The following is a 17,924-nucleotide window of genomic DNA, read 5'->3' on the forward strand; positions in this document are numbered from 1 at the left end:
GCCAGCAACAGGCAGGGGTCCTTTTCTAGAATGAAGGGGGCCATTCCCAGGACAGCTCAGGAGATCAGAGACACAACTGCTCCCTCGCTTGGTGTTCAGGAAAAAATGGGCCAATTATTCTCTTAGGGGCCTACGGAGACTGGCAAGGCTGGTTTGCCTCATCCCCTCCTCATTGTTGCTTCCCCTTTCTTTCAGGTACTAGCTCCCTAGTCAATGGCAACCTCCGATTGTACAGCTCTGTGGGGGACCTAAGGCCTGGGCACTATGGCCAAGATCCACTCATCCCCCCACCTCCTCCAGGCCCAGCCCCAGGGCCCCCCCAGGACACCTCACAACTTCCAGGGGAGTTTTCACCACCACCTCCACCTTCCACAGCTCCCCCGCCACCTCCCCTGCTGCTGGAACCCCCACCCCCACCTAGCATGGCCCCACCTCCACCCCCAGTACCTGGGGCCCTATCCCCACCATCTGCATCCTCTCCATCCACACCCACCCCTCCTGATTTCATTCCACCTGCCCCACCCTCAGTCTTTCTAGCCCCCCCACCGCCCTCTTTGCCAGCGCCAACACCCCCAGTGTCTCCTCATACACTGGAGACTCATCTCATTCCCTCTGGGGGTGTCACCAAGTGGAAATCAGAGATAGCACTGAATGGCAGGCAGCCAGAGGGCCCCAAAATCAGCCCCTCCAGGAGCCCTGATGAGCCAAAGGGGAGCACCGGAGGACCTAACCCAGAGCCCCATCTCACCTTCCCCCGTTCATTCAAAGTGCCTCCCCCAACCCCAGTCAGGACTTCATCCATCCCAATTCAGGAAGCACAAGGGTCTCCCCCAGAGGAAGAAGGGGCCATCAAGAAGGCTCCCAGCCGGCTCCCACTGCCTCCCAGCTTCCAAATCCGCCCTGCATCTCAGGTCTATCCAGAAAGGGCCCCTGAGCCAGAATGCCCTGGGAAGCCCAGGGCTGTGGCACCAGCCAGCCCCCTGCTTGGCCAATCCCTGTCCCAGACAAATGAACAATCTGGGACTCCACCTCCAGCCCCTCCCCTGCCTCCACCTGTACCTCCCCTTCCTCCCCCAGCACCTCCCCTTCCTCCCCCAGCACCTTCCCTTCTCCCAGCTGCCCCTCCTTTACCTTCTGTTGAGAAGGCGCCCCCTCCCTCTACTGGGGTTAACAAAAGCCCCAAATCCAGTTCTCCTGCTCTCAAACCCAAACCCAAGCCCCCAGAGGACACAGCCTCTTCAGCACCCATGGACTGGCGGGACCCCAGCCATATGGAAAAGCTGAGGAGTGAGCTAGCAGCCTATCTCTGTGGCTCCAGGAAAGAAGACCGACTCCTCAATCACAGGCCAGGCCCAACTGTGGCCTCTCAGGGCAAGGAGGGCAGGAAAGGCCCCAGCCAGCCAGAGAAAGAGGTTCCCCCCAGCCTGCCAGAGAAAGAGATCCCACCAAGTGTTCCTCACAAGGGTCTTTGCAGCAGTGGCCCACCAGAGAGGGAGCCAGTTCCTAGCCTGACCCTACCCCCTGTGGACTACGTTCCCCAAGACTGCCCAGCTCCCAGTGTCCGGCAGATCCGAAATGAGCTGGAGGCCCGGCTTTCCTCATCAGCAGACAAGGAAACCAAGCCCAGCATAGGGTCTCTGCCTCCCAAACCTCGGCTAGAAGGGGAAAGAATCTTTGAAAACAGGGCTGATAATGGCAGACTCTCCAAGCCCGTGGCCAAGAATTCACCACTTCTATCCACCACACCTCTGCCAACCACACCACTCCAGTCTAAGGCCACACTGGGGCCAGCCACACCACCTAAGGCCATGCCTGGGCCAGCTATGCTTGAACCAGCCACACCACCCAAGGCCACACCTGGGCCTGTGGTACCATCTACAGCCACAAGTCAGCTCAGTACATCATCCCTTTTGATGACAAAGAAGGATCAAGTCCCAGCTGAGCAGTGGGAAACACCAGAATCTCAAGACATTTCCATTCCCTCTCAGCCAAGAGCAGAAGAGCCCCCCTCAAAAGCCACTAGGCTGCCCACAGAAGTAGCTCTCTCATCTCATGCCCTCCCACCAAAGACATCCCCTGGCCAGGGAGAGGCGCCATTTCTCTACAAGTCCCATCGCAGCCAAAATAGCCCCAGCAAAGAGGTTGCTGTGGTGACGCCCACCCTGTCTAGAGGAGAGGCGGCAGGGTTGGAGGAGCCTGTGGAGGTGAAGGAATCCCAAGGGCTGCCAGCCAAACCCTGTGCCTCAGCCCAGCCTGCTAATGAACTCCCTAGGCACCCTGTAACCGGGGAGGTAGTGGAGCCGGGCTCCCCAATGGCCCTGCTCCTGGCAGCCAGGCAGAGGGCGCAGAAGGGGAGGCTTGGAGCAGCTGCCCTAGGTCGGTCCTCCCTGCCAGGGAGTCTCCGTGGCTACAGCCGCCAACCCGAGGCCGGCTCTGACAGCATCTTCTACAGTGAGGGCCGGCCCAACTCCTTCACTGTGGTCCCCAAGGAACCTGAGAAGGACTCCCAGCTGACCTCGTCAGCGCAGCCCACAGTACTCAGCCAGTGGAAGCCCCAGCCCCGAAGAGACCCGGAGGGCACAGAGCCAAGCCCCAGGCACAAGTGGACAAAGGCAGAGCCCCAGGCCCCCGTGGCCTGGGAAAGACCAGCTCCCTCCAACGTCCCACAGGGCCGCCAGCTGCCCAAGTCCTTCTCCTCCCCGTCTTCCCCTTCGTACAAGATAGAGCAAGAGGAGGAGTTCAACTTTGAGGTCATCCCGCCGCCGCCAGAGTTCAGCAATGACCCCGGGCCCCGGGCTTCAGCACTTCAGTATCTGGGCCGCCGCGGCTCTCCTCCCCGACACAACTTCTCAGACTTGGGATTCCCCCTGAACTCGGGCCCTGCGGAGCCCTCGACTCGCGGCTTCTCGCGCTTCCACGCGGGTGCGCGCTACGCCGGGGCCGGGGCCGGGGCCGTGGCCGAGGCCGGAGCCCGAGGCCTGGAGCGCTTCTCGGCCGGGGGCCGTTCGCTCATCAAGAAGCGCCTGTACGTCGGGGAGCCCTTCCGCAGCCCGGGTCCTCCACGCGGAGGCACTGGCCGCAGCCTGAGCACCCCCAACTGCTTCGGGCCGCAGCCTGGGGGACCCTTCGGTGCGCCTGGAGGCCCCGAGATGCGGCGTGTCAACTCGGCCAGCCGCACGCCCCCCGGCGGCCTGCACGCGCGGAGACTGTCCCTGGAGGGCGCCGCCCGGGGCGCCGGGGACGCCAAGCACAAAGCGCCAGGGGGCGCCGATTACGGCTTCGCCCCTGCTGTGGGCAGGTGAGCTGGGGCCGGGCTGATTGCCCCGGGGGTGGGAAGCTGGGCAGGAGCCAGCCGGGCGGTGGCCGTCTGTCTACATCTGGTTTTCTCCTCCCGCCTGCAGAGAGAGGCAGGGAGGGCCTCTTGCCTGGAGGGCGCTGTAGGCGGTGCCTGTACCCGCTCCCTCACTTCCCTGTTCTCCCCCCCCCCCAGGTCCTGGGTCGGAAGGGACACAGGTTCAGGCTTAGGCTGGGGGTGAGAGTTCTGAGTGAAAGGGTATTAGGCGTGTTCTCTTTCGCCAGTAGGACCCGGGCCAGAAGGGCAGCCCTGTGTCTGTGGCAGACGGGTTCCTCCTTGGGGTTTATAAGCTCAGGCTTTGTGGCGGCAGATACAACAGGGCTGAGCCACATCGTTTCCACCTGTCCCCAGGAGAGACGGTAGTTGGTTAACTAGCGGCGGATATTAAACTCACCTCTCTTGCTCTCCCCCAGGTCTCCCCACAGCACCCCCCACTACGGAAGCCCCATCAACACGTTTACTGTGAGGCCTGGGACCCGCCATCCCATCTCCTATGCCTACTCCGGGGCCCATCGGAAAGCCACCTCCTGAATCCTGGGTTCTTTCAGCTATGCCAAGGCGTTGGATCTGGGCACTTGCTTTTGGGGGTGGTAGGAGTGACACAGCAGGTGTTAGGCAGCCTGCCTCTGAGGGACGACAACAGATGTGGAGGAAGTTTTGTTCCCCTCAGACAAATGGACAATGAATGAGAAATAGCCAGTGACCTGTGCAGATGGGGTGGGCTTCTGTTCCCAAAGCGCTGGTGTAGCTGTAGACTGCTTACACATATGGGGGATGGGAGGGGAAGAAGGGAGGACAGGCGGAACCTTTAAGGGCCTGGGCACTGAATTTCTTATATCTAGTACTATCTGCTTTAACAAGACTTATTTAAAGCAGTTTTACAAGCAAGTCCTACTGAGCAGGTTCTAAAAGCAAGAGGTGGGGCAGTGACTCTGTCAGGCTCTCACAGGGGGCCAAGGCCCAGCCCCAACCAGGTGGGGATGCAGGGCACTACAGGTACATCTCTTTAGCTTCTGTGGTTGCCACCCCAAGAGGTGATACCTGAGGTTCCTAGCCATATTCAGGTGGGACCAGCAATGTACATGTACAACATGTGGAGAAAGCACTGGAACAGAAGCCCTTTCCTTGGCCCTGACCCTTAGCTACTGGCAGACCTACAGAGAGGAGACTTGGCAAGTTTGGGATAGGAGACTGAGGATTAAGCCTTGCTGCTCTATTCAGACCCATGCAGCCCTGATTTGGGGATTTGGCCCCAGGAGCTAGGAGGTCTGGGGCTTGATATCAGAGACCTTATGTGGCCAGATCTTATATGAGATTTGGCGGGGCATTGTTCCTAACCCTGATACTAGTCACCAATATTATTAAGGCCTTAAAAAGTATAGCCAGGAGTGGTGCCTGTGGCTCAAAGGGGTAGCACGCCAGCCCCGAAGGTGGCAGGTTCAAACCCAGCCCTGGCCAAAAACTGCAAAAAAAAAAAAAAAAAAGTATAGCCAGGATGGAAGACATTGGAGAGTGAGAGGTAGCAGAGATGAGAATAGAGGTCTGAGAAGAATTTGCTGCCAATTAGGAATGTGTTTTGGAAAGTCAAGAGTAGTAGGGCTGGGCCAGTTCAGAGCAGGGCAGACCTGTCAGTAGAGTGACCATTTTTCCTTTGCTTAAGCAGTCCAGGATTGTACTTGTTCTCCAGTGAATTAGACCCCCTTCCACTTAAAAGAAAAATACTGGTTTGGATGATATATGGTCACTAAACATATCAGGAAATGATATTTCTTGGTTTGTTTCCCGTGTCTTCAAGTCCTGGTAGACGTTAGTAAGAAGGAAGCACAGGGGAGGGGCCCACTGCAGAGGAGCTGAGGGGTAAGCTAGGAAGCAGGTCCCTTTGGGAGCAAGATGTTGGACCTTTATGATTTATGGTAACCAGCCAAGATACCGGATTGTCAGGACAGCAGGTGAGCTACTTCAGGGAAGAAAGTTCAGTGGTGGGTGGGTGCCCAGATTGCCAGGGACAGCCACCCTAATGGGGCAGGGTCTGGGTATCTGTGTTTAAGAAATAAAACCACCCACCCCTACCACACAATGCCAGCTCTTGCTTACTGCATATGTATATATTTTCCTTGGACAGTGTTTTATAAAAGAGTTCATTAATTTATCTGTTCTGTTAAGGCTTGAGGGGTGGGGTGTGAACTCCCAGCTGTATATTGCTCTGGGGTGGGCAGGGAAGGACTGGGTCTCACTTGGCTTGGCAAATAAACAGGCCAGTTTGGACTGGCCTCCAGCTCTGTGACTGGATTGATGACTTGGAGCTCCTGGGGTGTGATGAGAGGTTGAGGGAGCTCACCTGGGGAAGGCTGAGCCCAGGTGCTGACTGGACAGATGAGCCATTTTGGTGGGCCCAGTTTTCTCTTCTGACCCTTCAGTTTTCTTAGGTTCTCTGAATTTCTTAAGAGGAAGAAGCAGGGGTAAAGTAGGTAACTGTATCATGAAGCAAGTCTCTTTGACTCTCTGAACCTCAGTTTCTTCTCTTGTACAGCAGGCATGATAATAAATACCTAGCTCATATTGTGAAGATTAGAGACAAGTCAGGCATTCATTTAGCAAGGACTGGGGTAGGGTGCCAGGCACTGTGCTTAGCACAGATAGACAAACAATCAGCACCCAACGTGACTCTTGTTCATGGCAAGATTATAGTCTAATAGAGGAGAGGATAAGAAGAGGGCACTCAAAAACATCGTAAATGGTAGGAGTGATAGGAAGGAAAGGAACAAGGAGTGTGAGAAAGAACCAGGGGGTGACAAGGGAAGTGGATATAGTTTACCAAGGTGGTCAGGGAAACCTCTTGAGGTGGTGACATTTGCACTGACTTAGGCAGAGCATCCAGCATGTGCCTGGACCTCAGTAGTTGCTAAACAAATGGCATCTTTGGGTGATGACTACCTTACATTTGTGTGTAGCCCATCGGTTTTCCATAAAGCTTTGACATGGCATCTCCTCTAAAGCCCCTACCTATTGCACGTGTTCCACAGAGCTGTTCCTGACCCACCCACCCCCAGCAAAAAAATTTTCCAGAAAAGAAGACAGACCCAGAGAAGTCATCTCAAGATAACATCAGAGAGTTGTGTTTCTTCCTCCCAGTCTTTTTATGGGAGTTGTTGGGAAAGGGAAGATGACTCAATTCTTCGGCAATGTAGGCTTCTAGGAAGGGCCTTCTAGCCCTCTCCCACACTTGGAGCTTCCTTGTTCTCTCACCACCCACCTACCATGATGCCTTCATCCTGGTAACCCAGAGTGGGGACAAGGGCCCCAGCTCCCAGCCGGGCTGGGGGCTCTAGATCTGGCTTGTCTCCCCTACCTGGTCCTTCCAGTGTTCCCCTCAGATGACTTGAGACGGGCAATGGAGGTTAACCCAGGCTGGGGGCGGGCACGGGACAAAGACGCCACATGCTGGCTCTGCCTGGGACAAACTGTGTGACCTTGGGTGTCTGCTGACTTATCTGAAAAGGGATGGACTTACGCTGTGTGTGGGTCTGAAACTTTGTTGGGTTTCTGACAAAGTTTGAGAACCTAATGAGAGCTATCAGTCCCCACCAGAAAGAGGCCACACATGCCTTTTTACACTTTATTTCACATGCTCCACAGATCCTCCAACTGGAGGCTCCAGAGATTCCATGTTGAAACCCCTGAAGTGGCAGTGGTCAAGGTGACCAACACCTACTTAACCATGACAGTTTGTTAAGTTCATTCATTCTCCCATTTACTCATGACAATCCTCTCAAATGTGTTGGTCATGTAATACTCCTAATTCCATTTTGTTGATAGAGAAATGAAGGCTCCAAGATGAGAAGTGAGTTGCTCAAAATAGCCCACATGACTTGAAACTGTTTTGCACACTTCACCCCAGCTGCATCCATTTATCCTCTCCCAATCCCACTGCCTCCAATTTTATTTATATCTTTGTATCAGAATAGGGTAAAGCTACTCTACTGCCAAAAAAGGTTAATGGTTGTGGGTGGGGCAGATGTTCCCGAATCAGGCTGGACACACCTTGGTTTCTGAAGCCTTCTCACTGCTCCCTGGGAGTGGCACATGCTCCGGTGGCCAGAACTCCACCTCGCTTGTGACGACCAGCCTGGCCCATGGAAGCGGCTGGGGAAGGTCCAAGGGTAGGCTGTGCTGGAAGCCTTGGCTCCTGGTGTCAGGAATATGTAAAAGGGTCTCTCCCCCAAAAAGGTCAAGCTCAGCTTTCCCTAGGGCCAGACTTGTTTAAATAGAGAGGCTTCCTCTTCAGGTAATCCTTGGGCTCCCTTCTGTGCAAAGCTTTTGGATAGATGTGACTTTTGAACCTGAAGGGGTGAGAGAGGGGCGGCCTCATTGCTGAGCTGTCAGGCAGGCCTGCCACTACCTGCTTGGGCCAGCCTAGCCCCAGCAGCCTGTGGCTGCTTTCATCTCTGTAGCTCAAAGGCGATGGTAGCGTCCCATCATTACTCAGCTGTCCAGGATGGAAGGCCACTGACACCAGGCAGAGAGCCTGGGTCTCCTCCCTCCAAAGCCCCAGGGATTGCCTGATGCTACAGGCCTGCTGTTGTGGCCTCTCGGGATGCTTTTGGCCAGGAGGTGAGAAAAGATGCTTTTCTGGGAGAGAAAGAGACTGAAGCAATTAATTGTGAATACTCCTTCATTTGCATGGATAGTCCTGTTCTCCCCTGCATGATTCTCAGAGACCTAGAAGCCTCATTCTCATTTGGCAGAGATGAGCCACTCCCTCCTTCTCCTCCTTGGAATTGTGAAGTGAGTTAACCGAATACTAAGCCTGGATCCTCTCTTGCCTTCCACACTGGCTCCCTTCCTCCACCCAGGTGTCCCGGCACCCTGCTTTCCACACTTCCCTCTCAGAAGGCTGAGTGTCACCCCCTGCTCACCTGCACCAGACACCCACATTTCTAACTTTGGAAGTGGCTCCTGCACACACGCATGTGAATGCCTGGCCCCCCACTCAGTTCCAGCCCCTCCAAAAGGAGCTTCCTTCTCACACAGCCGTGAGACCAAAGCAGCCAGACTCATGGCCCACCACTCCCAAATACTCATTCCTGCCTCACTAGAGGGCACTCTCTGCTTCCTCAAGGGCCAGCTTAAGTGGGGCGCCTGCCGGAAGCCTTCTGCAGCCCAGCTCCAGCCACATCCTCCTCCGAGGGCCTCAGCTCTGACACCCCTCACCTTCTAGCCCACTGCAGCTCCCGCTAAAGGCTCCATAGCCCTTGTACCCCACCTGGTGTTACCTGTTCCACATCTTTCTCCCCTCAGCTTATAAGCTCCACAGTGCAAGGACTGCCTGTTTTTTGGGTTTTTTTTTTTTTTTGAGACAGAGTCTCACTATGTTACCCTCCGTAAGGCTCTGTGGCGTCAGAGCTCATGGCAACCTCCAACTCTTGGGCTTAAGTGATTCTCTTGGTCTCAGCCTCCCAAGTAGCTGGGACTACAGGCACCCGCCACAACGCCCTGCTATTTTTTGTTGCAGTTGTCATTGTTGTTTAGCTGGCCCGGGCTGGGTTCGAACTCACCACCCTCGGTGTATGTGACTGGTGCTGTAACCACTGTGCTATGGGTGCCAAGCCAGGACTGCCTGTCTTACTCATCAACTATTCCCAGCCTTTAGTGCTGCTCCTGGCAGGTACTGCTCCTCAGGTACTCACATTATGCTCCTTGAGGAATACAATTAGTACTCAATTAAATACTGTCAAGCACTGTTTGAATTCCTTAAGGGCAAAAGCCATTGTTTCTAACCTAATCTAATGCTGGGACAGGTCTCTAAGGTTTCATCATAAACCTTATGCCTTCCTGATGGGGGGAGACACTATGCCCTCTAAGTAGAGACCTGAGGACCTAGGATATGATGGTACCAGGTAAGGGATTTCTAGTCCTTAAAAAGGGCTAGGGTGTGGGGGCTCAGGCAGCCCTCAGCACAGGACAGAGATCTGTACCCTGTCGGTCAGTCACTCAGGAGGGCTAGCCGGCCACATGGGCTACAACTCCCACAATCCAAGAGACTCTCATATACTCCATTTACTTCTCCTTTGAGCTCCTTTAGTCTTCAGAAGCCTTGTTTGGTATCCCAGCCTATCTCAGCTGTGCTACAGGGACCAAGGGTAAAGTTTCTGTCAAATATGGGTCAGAGAACTGAGAAGGAAGAGCACTTCTGGGGCCCAGAGTGGCAGAGGACAGGCAGGCCTGACCTGTTCACCATTCCTCCCCAATGGAGAGTCCCCCCAACCCCCTTTAAAAGGAAAGCCTTACAGTTCTAGAGTTGGGTTCCATTACACAGCTCCCCATACTGAGTTCTCAGAGCCTAGCAGGGATCTAAGCAGTGTGGGGACTCAATCAACTTCTGTTTTGATCTTCCACTTCTGTAAGATAATTATCCCTAGTGCCACTTCCAGAAGTGGAACACTAGCTTCTCGTTTTTGAAATTAAATTTTTTTTCTTTGTTTTGAGACAGAGTCTGAGCCCTGACTAGAATGCCATGGCATTATACTTCACAGCAACCTAAACTTCTTGGGCTCAAGAGATCCTCTTGCCTCGATTTTTCTATTTTTAGTAGAGACAGGATCTTGATATTGCTCAGGCTGCTCTTGAATTCCTGATATCAAGCGATACACCTGCCTTGGCCTCCCAGAGTGCTAGGATTACAGGCATGAGCCACCGTGCCGGGTCGAAAATTAAATTTCTTCATATTCCACTGACTGAAGCTTCTGCTTCCTCTCACTCCCTTTCACATTTCCTTGCTGCAGAGGACTGTCTCCCCACACTTTATTGTTGCCTTTGTCCATTTTCTGAGCCAGTCAAGAGGGTTTGGTAGGCTTCTATCTAACATCCACCCCCACTGTCTTTGTCTCTATTTCCTTTCCATCCCCCTCTCTGTCTCTGCATCTGTCTCTGTTTCTCTTTCTTTCTCCCCCCACCCACCCTATCTGTCATCTTCCTGCGTTTTGGCTCACAACTTCCCAGCATTTGTCCCAAATACCCAAGGGCAGCACAGGAATCCATCAACACGATTAGAGGGTGCTACTCAGTATAAACTGGGAACCAGGCAAAAGGCTCCCAGTCGGCGCAGAAGACACACAAGTAACTGGGCTGTGGAACAAGAGGGTACATGGGGCACTCTTGGCCTAACCCTGTGAGTGGCCACTGTTGCTGGCCTGTCACAGGTCACCATAGCTGCCCTCAACCCTGTGACCCTGTTGGGAGCAAGTGCATGAGCTCACTAGGAGGATGCCCTTTGTGCACTTGATTTCTCTACAAAGTGTGCTGTTGTCTCTTGGTGACCTCTCTTGGCCATTTAAAGCTACTTTTGACATTCACTTTAACCTGATTTCTCCAGGGAGAGGGGAGCATCTGTGTGAAGTGCCCTGGGGCCCAGGGCACTGGGCCTGGCATCCTTATGTGTGCATGCAGGGCCAGTGCTGGCCAGCAGGGGGCGTTTTGCTCACAGATGCCTGAAGACCCGGGTTCAGATTCAGAGTTAGATTCCACTGAGGTTGCGCTCCTCCTCAGAGGAGCAGCGCTAAGTGTTATCCCAAACATCAGTAATTTTCAAATTCAGAAGCGCATCAGAAGTAGATGTCAAAACACAAATTCCTGGGACTTACTCCCAGCGCTTCCAATTCAGTGTGTTTGCGGTGGGGCCAGATAATTCACATTTCTAACAAGTCCTGATGGTAGAGGGACCACACTTTAAGAATAGCTGCTGTGCAGTATCACCTTTAATCACCCTGCCCTCCTTTGAGTGGGTAATATCACTTCCAGATTAACAATAAATAATCTACAGCCCCCCTGTAATTCCAGTGACCTTGCGAAGGCCACACAGCTGGAGGAAGGTAGGGAATCAAACTGCACAGTCTGCTCTTGTCCTCGGTGGCCAGGGCAGTGTGGCTGGGGTGGGTAGGACAGCACCTCTCCACATTCCTGTTCCAGGGATGGCAGTAAGAAAACAGGGCAGGCTTGCGGTAAGCAGTACTGAGGCAGTCACAAGGTCACTGTTATGCTGGGAGTCACTCTTTGGGTGTCCACAGTGTTTTAAAGACACTTTCTCTTATATTTAAGTCCAGCTTCATGATAATGGCCAGCAAGTACTCACAGTGGATGCCACTTTGCCCTGACACCCTCCCTTTTCAGGACGACATTCTCCTCTCCCCAGCTAGTAGTAGGGAGTGTTGCTGCTGACTGCCCTCAGCCCAGTCCCTCCTAGACCTGAGAGACCCATCTCACCCAAGGCCACGCCCACTCCCTAGGGCAGGCCACATTCACTGACCAGTTCCTCCCCTGAACTCAGGAGAACCTTGAAGGGCTACACAGCCAGAGCCCCTCCACCACATGCGGGGCACCCCAGCTTCTCCCTCTGCTTCCCGTCTGGTGTGCATCCTGAGGGCTCTACCAACCAACTTCCTGCACACAAATTTCAGTCTCCTGGGGAGCCTATCCAGAAACAACTTGTTAGGGACCAGGCACTATCCTAAGCACTTTACACATACTATTTCCCATGACCCACCCAACAACCCTGAGAGATAGGTATTTTTGTTACTGAAAGGCTAACTTGCCCAGGGTCACAGGATTCCTGTGCAAGTAGTTGGCCTCTGGGGCTATAAAACACTGTATTCCAGAACATTCTTGTGGTCTAGCCTCAGGGAAATTAAACAGAGGAAACAGTGAAGATATACTTTGATTTGAGGGGGAAAAAATCGTCTGCCCTGAGTTTTCTACCAGCCTCTAGTTGTCAGAATATATAGCTCTGGTGTTTCATTTTAGTTTAGTGGTTCTCATCCAGGATCTTGATCCCTGAGGACATCTGGCAATATCTTAAGTCATTTAATGGTTGACCTTGGGGGGGGGGATCCTTACGGCATTTTGTGGGTAAAGGCCAAGGATGCTATTAAATGCCCTACAGTGCACAGGGCAGTCCCTTGCAATAAATCCAGCCCCAAATGTCAGTAGTATTGAGTGGAGAAACCTGCAATCTAGCCTGAAGCATGGTCTCCTGGCTAGTGCCACTTCCATGGCTGCTTGGGAGTAGACTTTGGGGAAGGTCATCAGAGAGCATTGGGGTGGACAAAGGGTTTGAAAGCTCCAAGGACTTCACAATCCTTAAGGAACAAGTATTATCCCAAGTTGGTTCAAAGGAAGATCACACACAGCTTCTGGTTAAGGCCAGCAACTGACCTCTGAAGGCACCTCTTTTCTTTGACCAGAAGGCTCCTATGGTTATATAGTAGACTAGGCATTGTCTACTGTCGTCCCAATGCCCCTAGAAGTATGTTCACGGGGGTAGGGGGAGCTCTTCCCTGAGCTCTTATCCCAGTGCTTCCAGCTCCATCTGGACAAATTCACCTCTACAAGGTAAGGAGGTTCAGAGAAGCCAGTCACTTTGCTGTTTTTCGGCCAAAAAGTTTCACGGAGGGCAGAGCCTGTGGCTCAAAGGAGTAGGGTGCTGGCCCCATATGTCGGAGGTGGCGGGTTCAAACCCAGCTCCGGCCAAAAACTGGAAAAAAAAAAAAAGTTTCACCGAGAAATCTTATTCTATGTTTACACAGCATGGAAGTGAGTGATTTAAGCCCTGGCACACCCAGGTCATACAAAGGAAAACAGCCTTAAACAGGCAACTCTCTACCTTATTGGGAGTCAAGAGGATGGCAAGAAATGGTGGTCTACAGTAGAACAAAACAAAATAAAACAAAATGACAAGAAACAAAAGAACACAAGCACCTGTTCAGATCACGGCTATTCATGGAGGTAGAGAACTGCAGCTTGTCAATCTTTCCAAGTAATCTAGATAGGTCCTCTCCTTAGAGCTGTCAAATAATACAAATAGATGACGTCCCTGAGTGCTATTCACAGAACCAACTACCAACTCAGAGTTTCCACCTGGCTTCTAAGGGCATCTCAAATCTAACAGGTGCACAGCCGAGTCCTGTGTCCCACCTGGCCACCCAAACCGAGTCTTTTCCATTTCAGGGAGTAACACCTGCATTCTTCCCGACCCTTCTTTCATACTCCACATCTAATCCATAGTAAATCCTGTCAGCTTGACTTTAAGATTTCCCCACCTGGCTCAGTGCCTATAGCTCAGTGGTCAGGGCTCCGGCCAAATGCAATGGGACTGGTGGGTTCGAACCCAGTCCAACCCTGCTGAACAAACAAACAAAAAATCGCCAGGTGTTATGGCAGCTGCCTGTAGTCCCAGCTACTTGGGAGAGTAAGGCAAGAGGCAAGAGAATCACTTGAGCCCAAGAGTTTGAGGTTGCTGTGAGCTGTGACGTCACTGCACTCTACCAAGGGTAAGATAGTGAGACTGTCACAAAAAAAAAAAAGATTTCCCCACAACTTTTGATTATTTCTTATCTCTTCAGCTGCCACACACTTAGTCCAAGCCACTATCATTTTTCTTTTTTATCCTACCTGTGAAAAGGACAGCCTTGAAAAAATTGCAAAAATAATAGAAAAAGACCTAATCTTGCAATCTCCTAGTAACAGTGACAGATCAATCCTATAAATTCTTTTGCTAACAGGTAACCTATCCAGCAGGATTTTGGTTTTCCACAACTTCTGAAGAGGACTGAACAGACATAAATCCTTCTCTTTCAAAATTGTTTTTAAGAATCTGCTTTTACAGCCATCCTGAGTAAACAGCTGGAGAGGGAGTCACAGACTTCAGCTGTATCTCGAGGGCAGAGTTACATCTCCTGTGAGAATCCCTCCCTCCATAATCCAAAGACTGGTGAGGGGGAGCCAATCCTTAGACTTTGACATCCAGGCCCGGCTCCGGTTTTTTGTTATCTACATGCCCCAAAGAAGATAGAAGGAGCGGACGGAGCAGTTTCACAATACCCTGTGAACTGGGCTACAATCCCTTCTTTTCCTCTTTGCCCTCCTTAAAAACTGCAAGCCTCTTAGCCTCGCTGCTGGCATTTTTCCATTCTTTCTTTGGAATGCTACCTCTCTTGTTCTCTTTTCTTTCTCTACTGTCTTTTACTCTCTCCCTCTCTCCTTCTAAGAAGATAAAATAAATTTTATACTTTTATATCCTAATCTTGGTCTAGAGCAGTGGTTCTCAACCTTCCTAATGCCTTCTAATGCCGCGACCCTTTAATACAGTTCCTCATGTTGTGGTGCCCCCCAACCATAAAATTACAGTTGCTACTTCATAACTGTAATTTTGCTACTGTTATGAATCATAATGTAAATCTAATATGCAGGATGTATTTTCATTGTTACTGCTGGTCTAGAGAAATCTTTTCTCAACTCATGGAGTATCTACCGAGTTTTCCACCCTACCAACCTGTCTCTCTGCTCCCACCCTATAATGGAATTCAATTCTCAGTGCAGTGCCCAGAATGGGTCTGTTAAGCCTAAGTGACCTCACTCCTCTGTTTGGCCTGCCCCCCTCATAGTAAACACAAATGCCTCTGATGCTCGAAGATCCCCTCCCTCACTCTGGCCTTACCCCTGCCACTCCGCCCCTTCCCTCTCCAGGCCAGTCACGCTGAACTCCTTAAATACACCAAGCCCACTCCTGCCTCAGGGCCTTTGCACTTGCTGGTCCTGTACCACCAATGCTCTTTTCTAGTTGTCTGGTCTCAGTTCAAATGTTTCCCTTGTGGAGATGATAGGCCTTCCCTAACCACTCCACAAAAGGGCAAGCAATACCTTTCCCCTCCACACTCCCTCTTCTCACTACCCTCATTTTTTTCCTCAGCATTTACTACCATGTTATGGAATAGTTATGAATCTGCCTTGTTCTTAAGGTTCCCACTTTCCAGAACTGTGAGAAATAAGTATAATATCATATATTTATTTGTTTATCTCTGGCCTGTTTCTCTCTCACTTCCAAATTTATTTATTTAATGCCTATTTTCCGCTGGTTTTGCTTTTCATTCATATATCGGTAACCTTTAATCCATATGGAATAAATAGAAATATAAAAAGGGAACCAGCTCATTACCACCTGGTTTAAAGCAGACCAGTGCCTCTAATATTTTTCTATTACAATTTCCAATCAGAAAAGTGGAACAAACAGACACGCCATCCCATTCCTTCAAGCTTTAGGGAATAAGCCTGAAGATGCCATTAAAAAAGCAAAATCTCTTTAAGGCTTTACTTTTTTAGATTAATATGAGGGTATAAATGATTAGGTTACATTGTTTGCACTTCTTAGGTAAAGTCCAAGTTGTAGTTCAGCCCATCACCCAGGAGGTGTGCCCTATACCCTTACATTGTGTCCATTAGGTGAGAGGAGGCTTTACTTTCATGGCCATTTTGTACTTTATTTCCTAATATATTTACACTTACTCAACTAGAAAACTTTTCCTCTCAAGTTTTCCAGTAAAAATAACTGCCCCCCAGTAGGTGCTCAGTGTGAAATACTACTGATCTGGGATCCCCAGAGTTCCCTGTATGTCCCTGCCTAGATGTTTACCCAGGTTTGGGAGTTGGGCAGTGAGTACTGGAGTCACACTCACCTTTGGGTAAAGTGAATTGGCTGGAGCTAGCCGGGGCCTTGCTAGAGTCTTTTGAGTTCTAGTCCCAGCTCTAGCACCTACTACAGTAGCTCAGTAACTTGGGCATGTCCCCCCACTTTAGTTTGGCCTTTGTTTCCTGAAGAAGTTGGATTTGTAAGCTTAGCTCTTGCCAGGCTGAATATAACAACAGGTTTTATGTCTGAATATAACCAGATGGAAGAAGCCAGGTGTGGAGGAACAGGTGCGGTGAGAGCAGGGCTGAGGGACTGGAAGGTGGGTGGGCACTCTGGCAGGGCCTGGGCTGGGGGAAGGAGGCCTCAGGGTGGCAGTGGCTCCTGGAGGACCCAGAGGGGACCTGTTCAGACTCAACCCCCTCCTGAGCAGCAGAAGGTGCTACACTGAATGGGGCTGGAGGGCCCAGGCTATTTTGGGGCGTGAGTTTTCCTGGAGGTGGGGGGAGATGCTCATCTAAACGTTCAAAAGAGGGCAGAGGGCAGCACCTGTGGCTCAGTCGGTAGGGCGCTGGCCCCATATGCCGAGGGCGGAGGGTTCAAACCCAGCCCCGGCCAAACTGCAACCAAAAAATAGCCGGGCGTTGTGGCGGGCGCCTGTGGTCCCAGCTACTCGGGAGGCTGAGGCAAGAGAATCGCTTAAGCCCAGGAGTTGGAGGTTGCTGTGAGCGGTGTGAGGCCACGGCACTCTACTGAGGGCCATAAAGTGAGACTCTATCTCTACAAAAAAAAAAAAAAAAAAAGAGGGCAGAGAGACTCAGTGCCCATAGCACAGTGGTTACGGCGCTAGCACACATGCACTGAGAGTGGCGGGTACGAACCTGGCCCAGGCCAGCTAAACAACAATAACAACTCAACAACAACAACAAAAAATAGCCGGGCGTTGTGGCAGGCGCCTGTAGTCCCAGCTACTTGAGAGGCTGAGGCAAGAAAATCGCTTAAGCCCAAGAGTTGGAGGTTGCTGTGAGCTGTGACACCACGGCACTCTACCAAGGGCAACACAGTGAGACTCTGTCTCAAAACAAACAAACAAACAAAAGAGGGCAGAGATACCAACTCATCTGTGCCAACGTCTGAAACAAAGGCCAAGAGCATGGCCCTCGTACATCATCCTCCCCTCACCACTCAGGCAGCAAGGGAGAGAAGCACCCTGATGTTCACGAGCACTTCCTGGTCCTGCTTGTCACTGCACTCTCCAGATACATGCTTGGTCCTAAACCCAGCCCCTCTCCACCCACCATCTCACCACAGTTTTGAGGCAGGGAGGCAGCCCAGGAAATGTCAATACCAGCCACGAGTGTCACCATCACCACTAATATCATATCTGTCAGTGACACCTTTGAGGCATTATTATTTAGCCCGCTTTATAATTGAGGAAGGTGAGACTCAGTGCAATTCAGTCACTTGTAGCTTACAGAGTGGTATGGCAGGCGCTGACCACAGACCTGTTGGGCACCAGAGGCAGTTAGTTACCTTTCCGCCCTGTCACAGTGCTGGGCATTTATAGGTGAGAAGAAGGGTAAGAATCTCAGGAGAGTAAAAAAATAAAAACCAGAAAAAAATCAAACAAAAACCCCCAAAGATACAGAAAATGCATTTTATATGCCACCACCAGTATAACAACAAAGAATATATTCCTGGCTGGGCTCAGTGGCTCACACCTATAATCCTAGCACTCTGGAAGGCTGAGGCAGGTATTATTTCTTGAGCTCAGAGTTCAAGACCAGCTTGAGCAAGAGTGAGATCCCCTCTCTACCAAAAGCAGAAAAACTAGCCGGGCGTAGTGGCACATGCCTATAGTCCCAGCTACTTAGGAGGCTGAGGCAAGATGATTACTAAAGCCCAGTAGTTTGAGGTTGCTGTGAGCTATGATGACACGGCACTCTACCCAAGGTGATAAAGTGAGACTGCCTCAAAGAAAAAACAAAAAGAATATATTTCTGTGTGCTTACATGTATGTGTATATATATACACATTTTTTTTTGAGACAGTCTCACTTTGTTGCCTCTCAATAGAGTACTGTGGCATCACAGCTCACAGCAACTTCAAACTCTT

The 17,924-nt window shown here is 51.4% G+C and overlaps 2 protein-coding genes across 2 annotated transcripts in view; one reads left to right on the forward strand and one right to left on the reverse strand.

Annotated features, from left to right (window-relative positions):
- C9H6orf132 (chromosome 9 C6orf132 homolog) overlaps positions 1-5,636 on the forward strand; it is a 38,418-nt gene extending 32,782 nt beyond the window's left edge. The window contains exons 4-5 of the mRNA XM_053601960.1: positions 196-3,298; positions 3,769-5,636. Of these exons, the coding sequence (XP_053457935.1) occupies positions 196-3,298; positions 3,769-3,886 (3,221 nt within the window). The 3' untranslated portion in view covers positions 3,887-5,636. The remainder of the gene's footprint in view (positions 1-195; positions 3,299-3,768) is intronic.
- Positions 1-17,924, reverse strand: part of TAF8 (TATA-box binding protein associated factor 8) — a 96,405-nt gene that overhangs the window by 32,608 nt on the left and 45,873 nt on the right. The window lies entirely within an intron of this gene.

This window comes from Nycticebus coucang, chromosome 9 (genome assembly GCF_027406575.1).
Source record: "Nycticebus coucang isolate mNycCou1 chromosome 9, mNycCou1.pri, whole genome shotgun sequence".
NCBI lineage: Eukaryota > Metazoa > Chordata > Mammalia > Primates > Lorisidae > Nycticebus > Nycticebus coucang.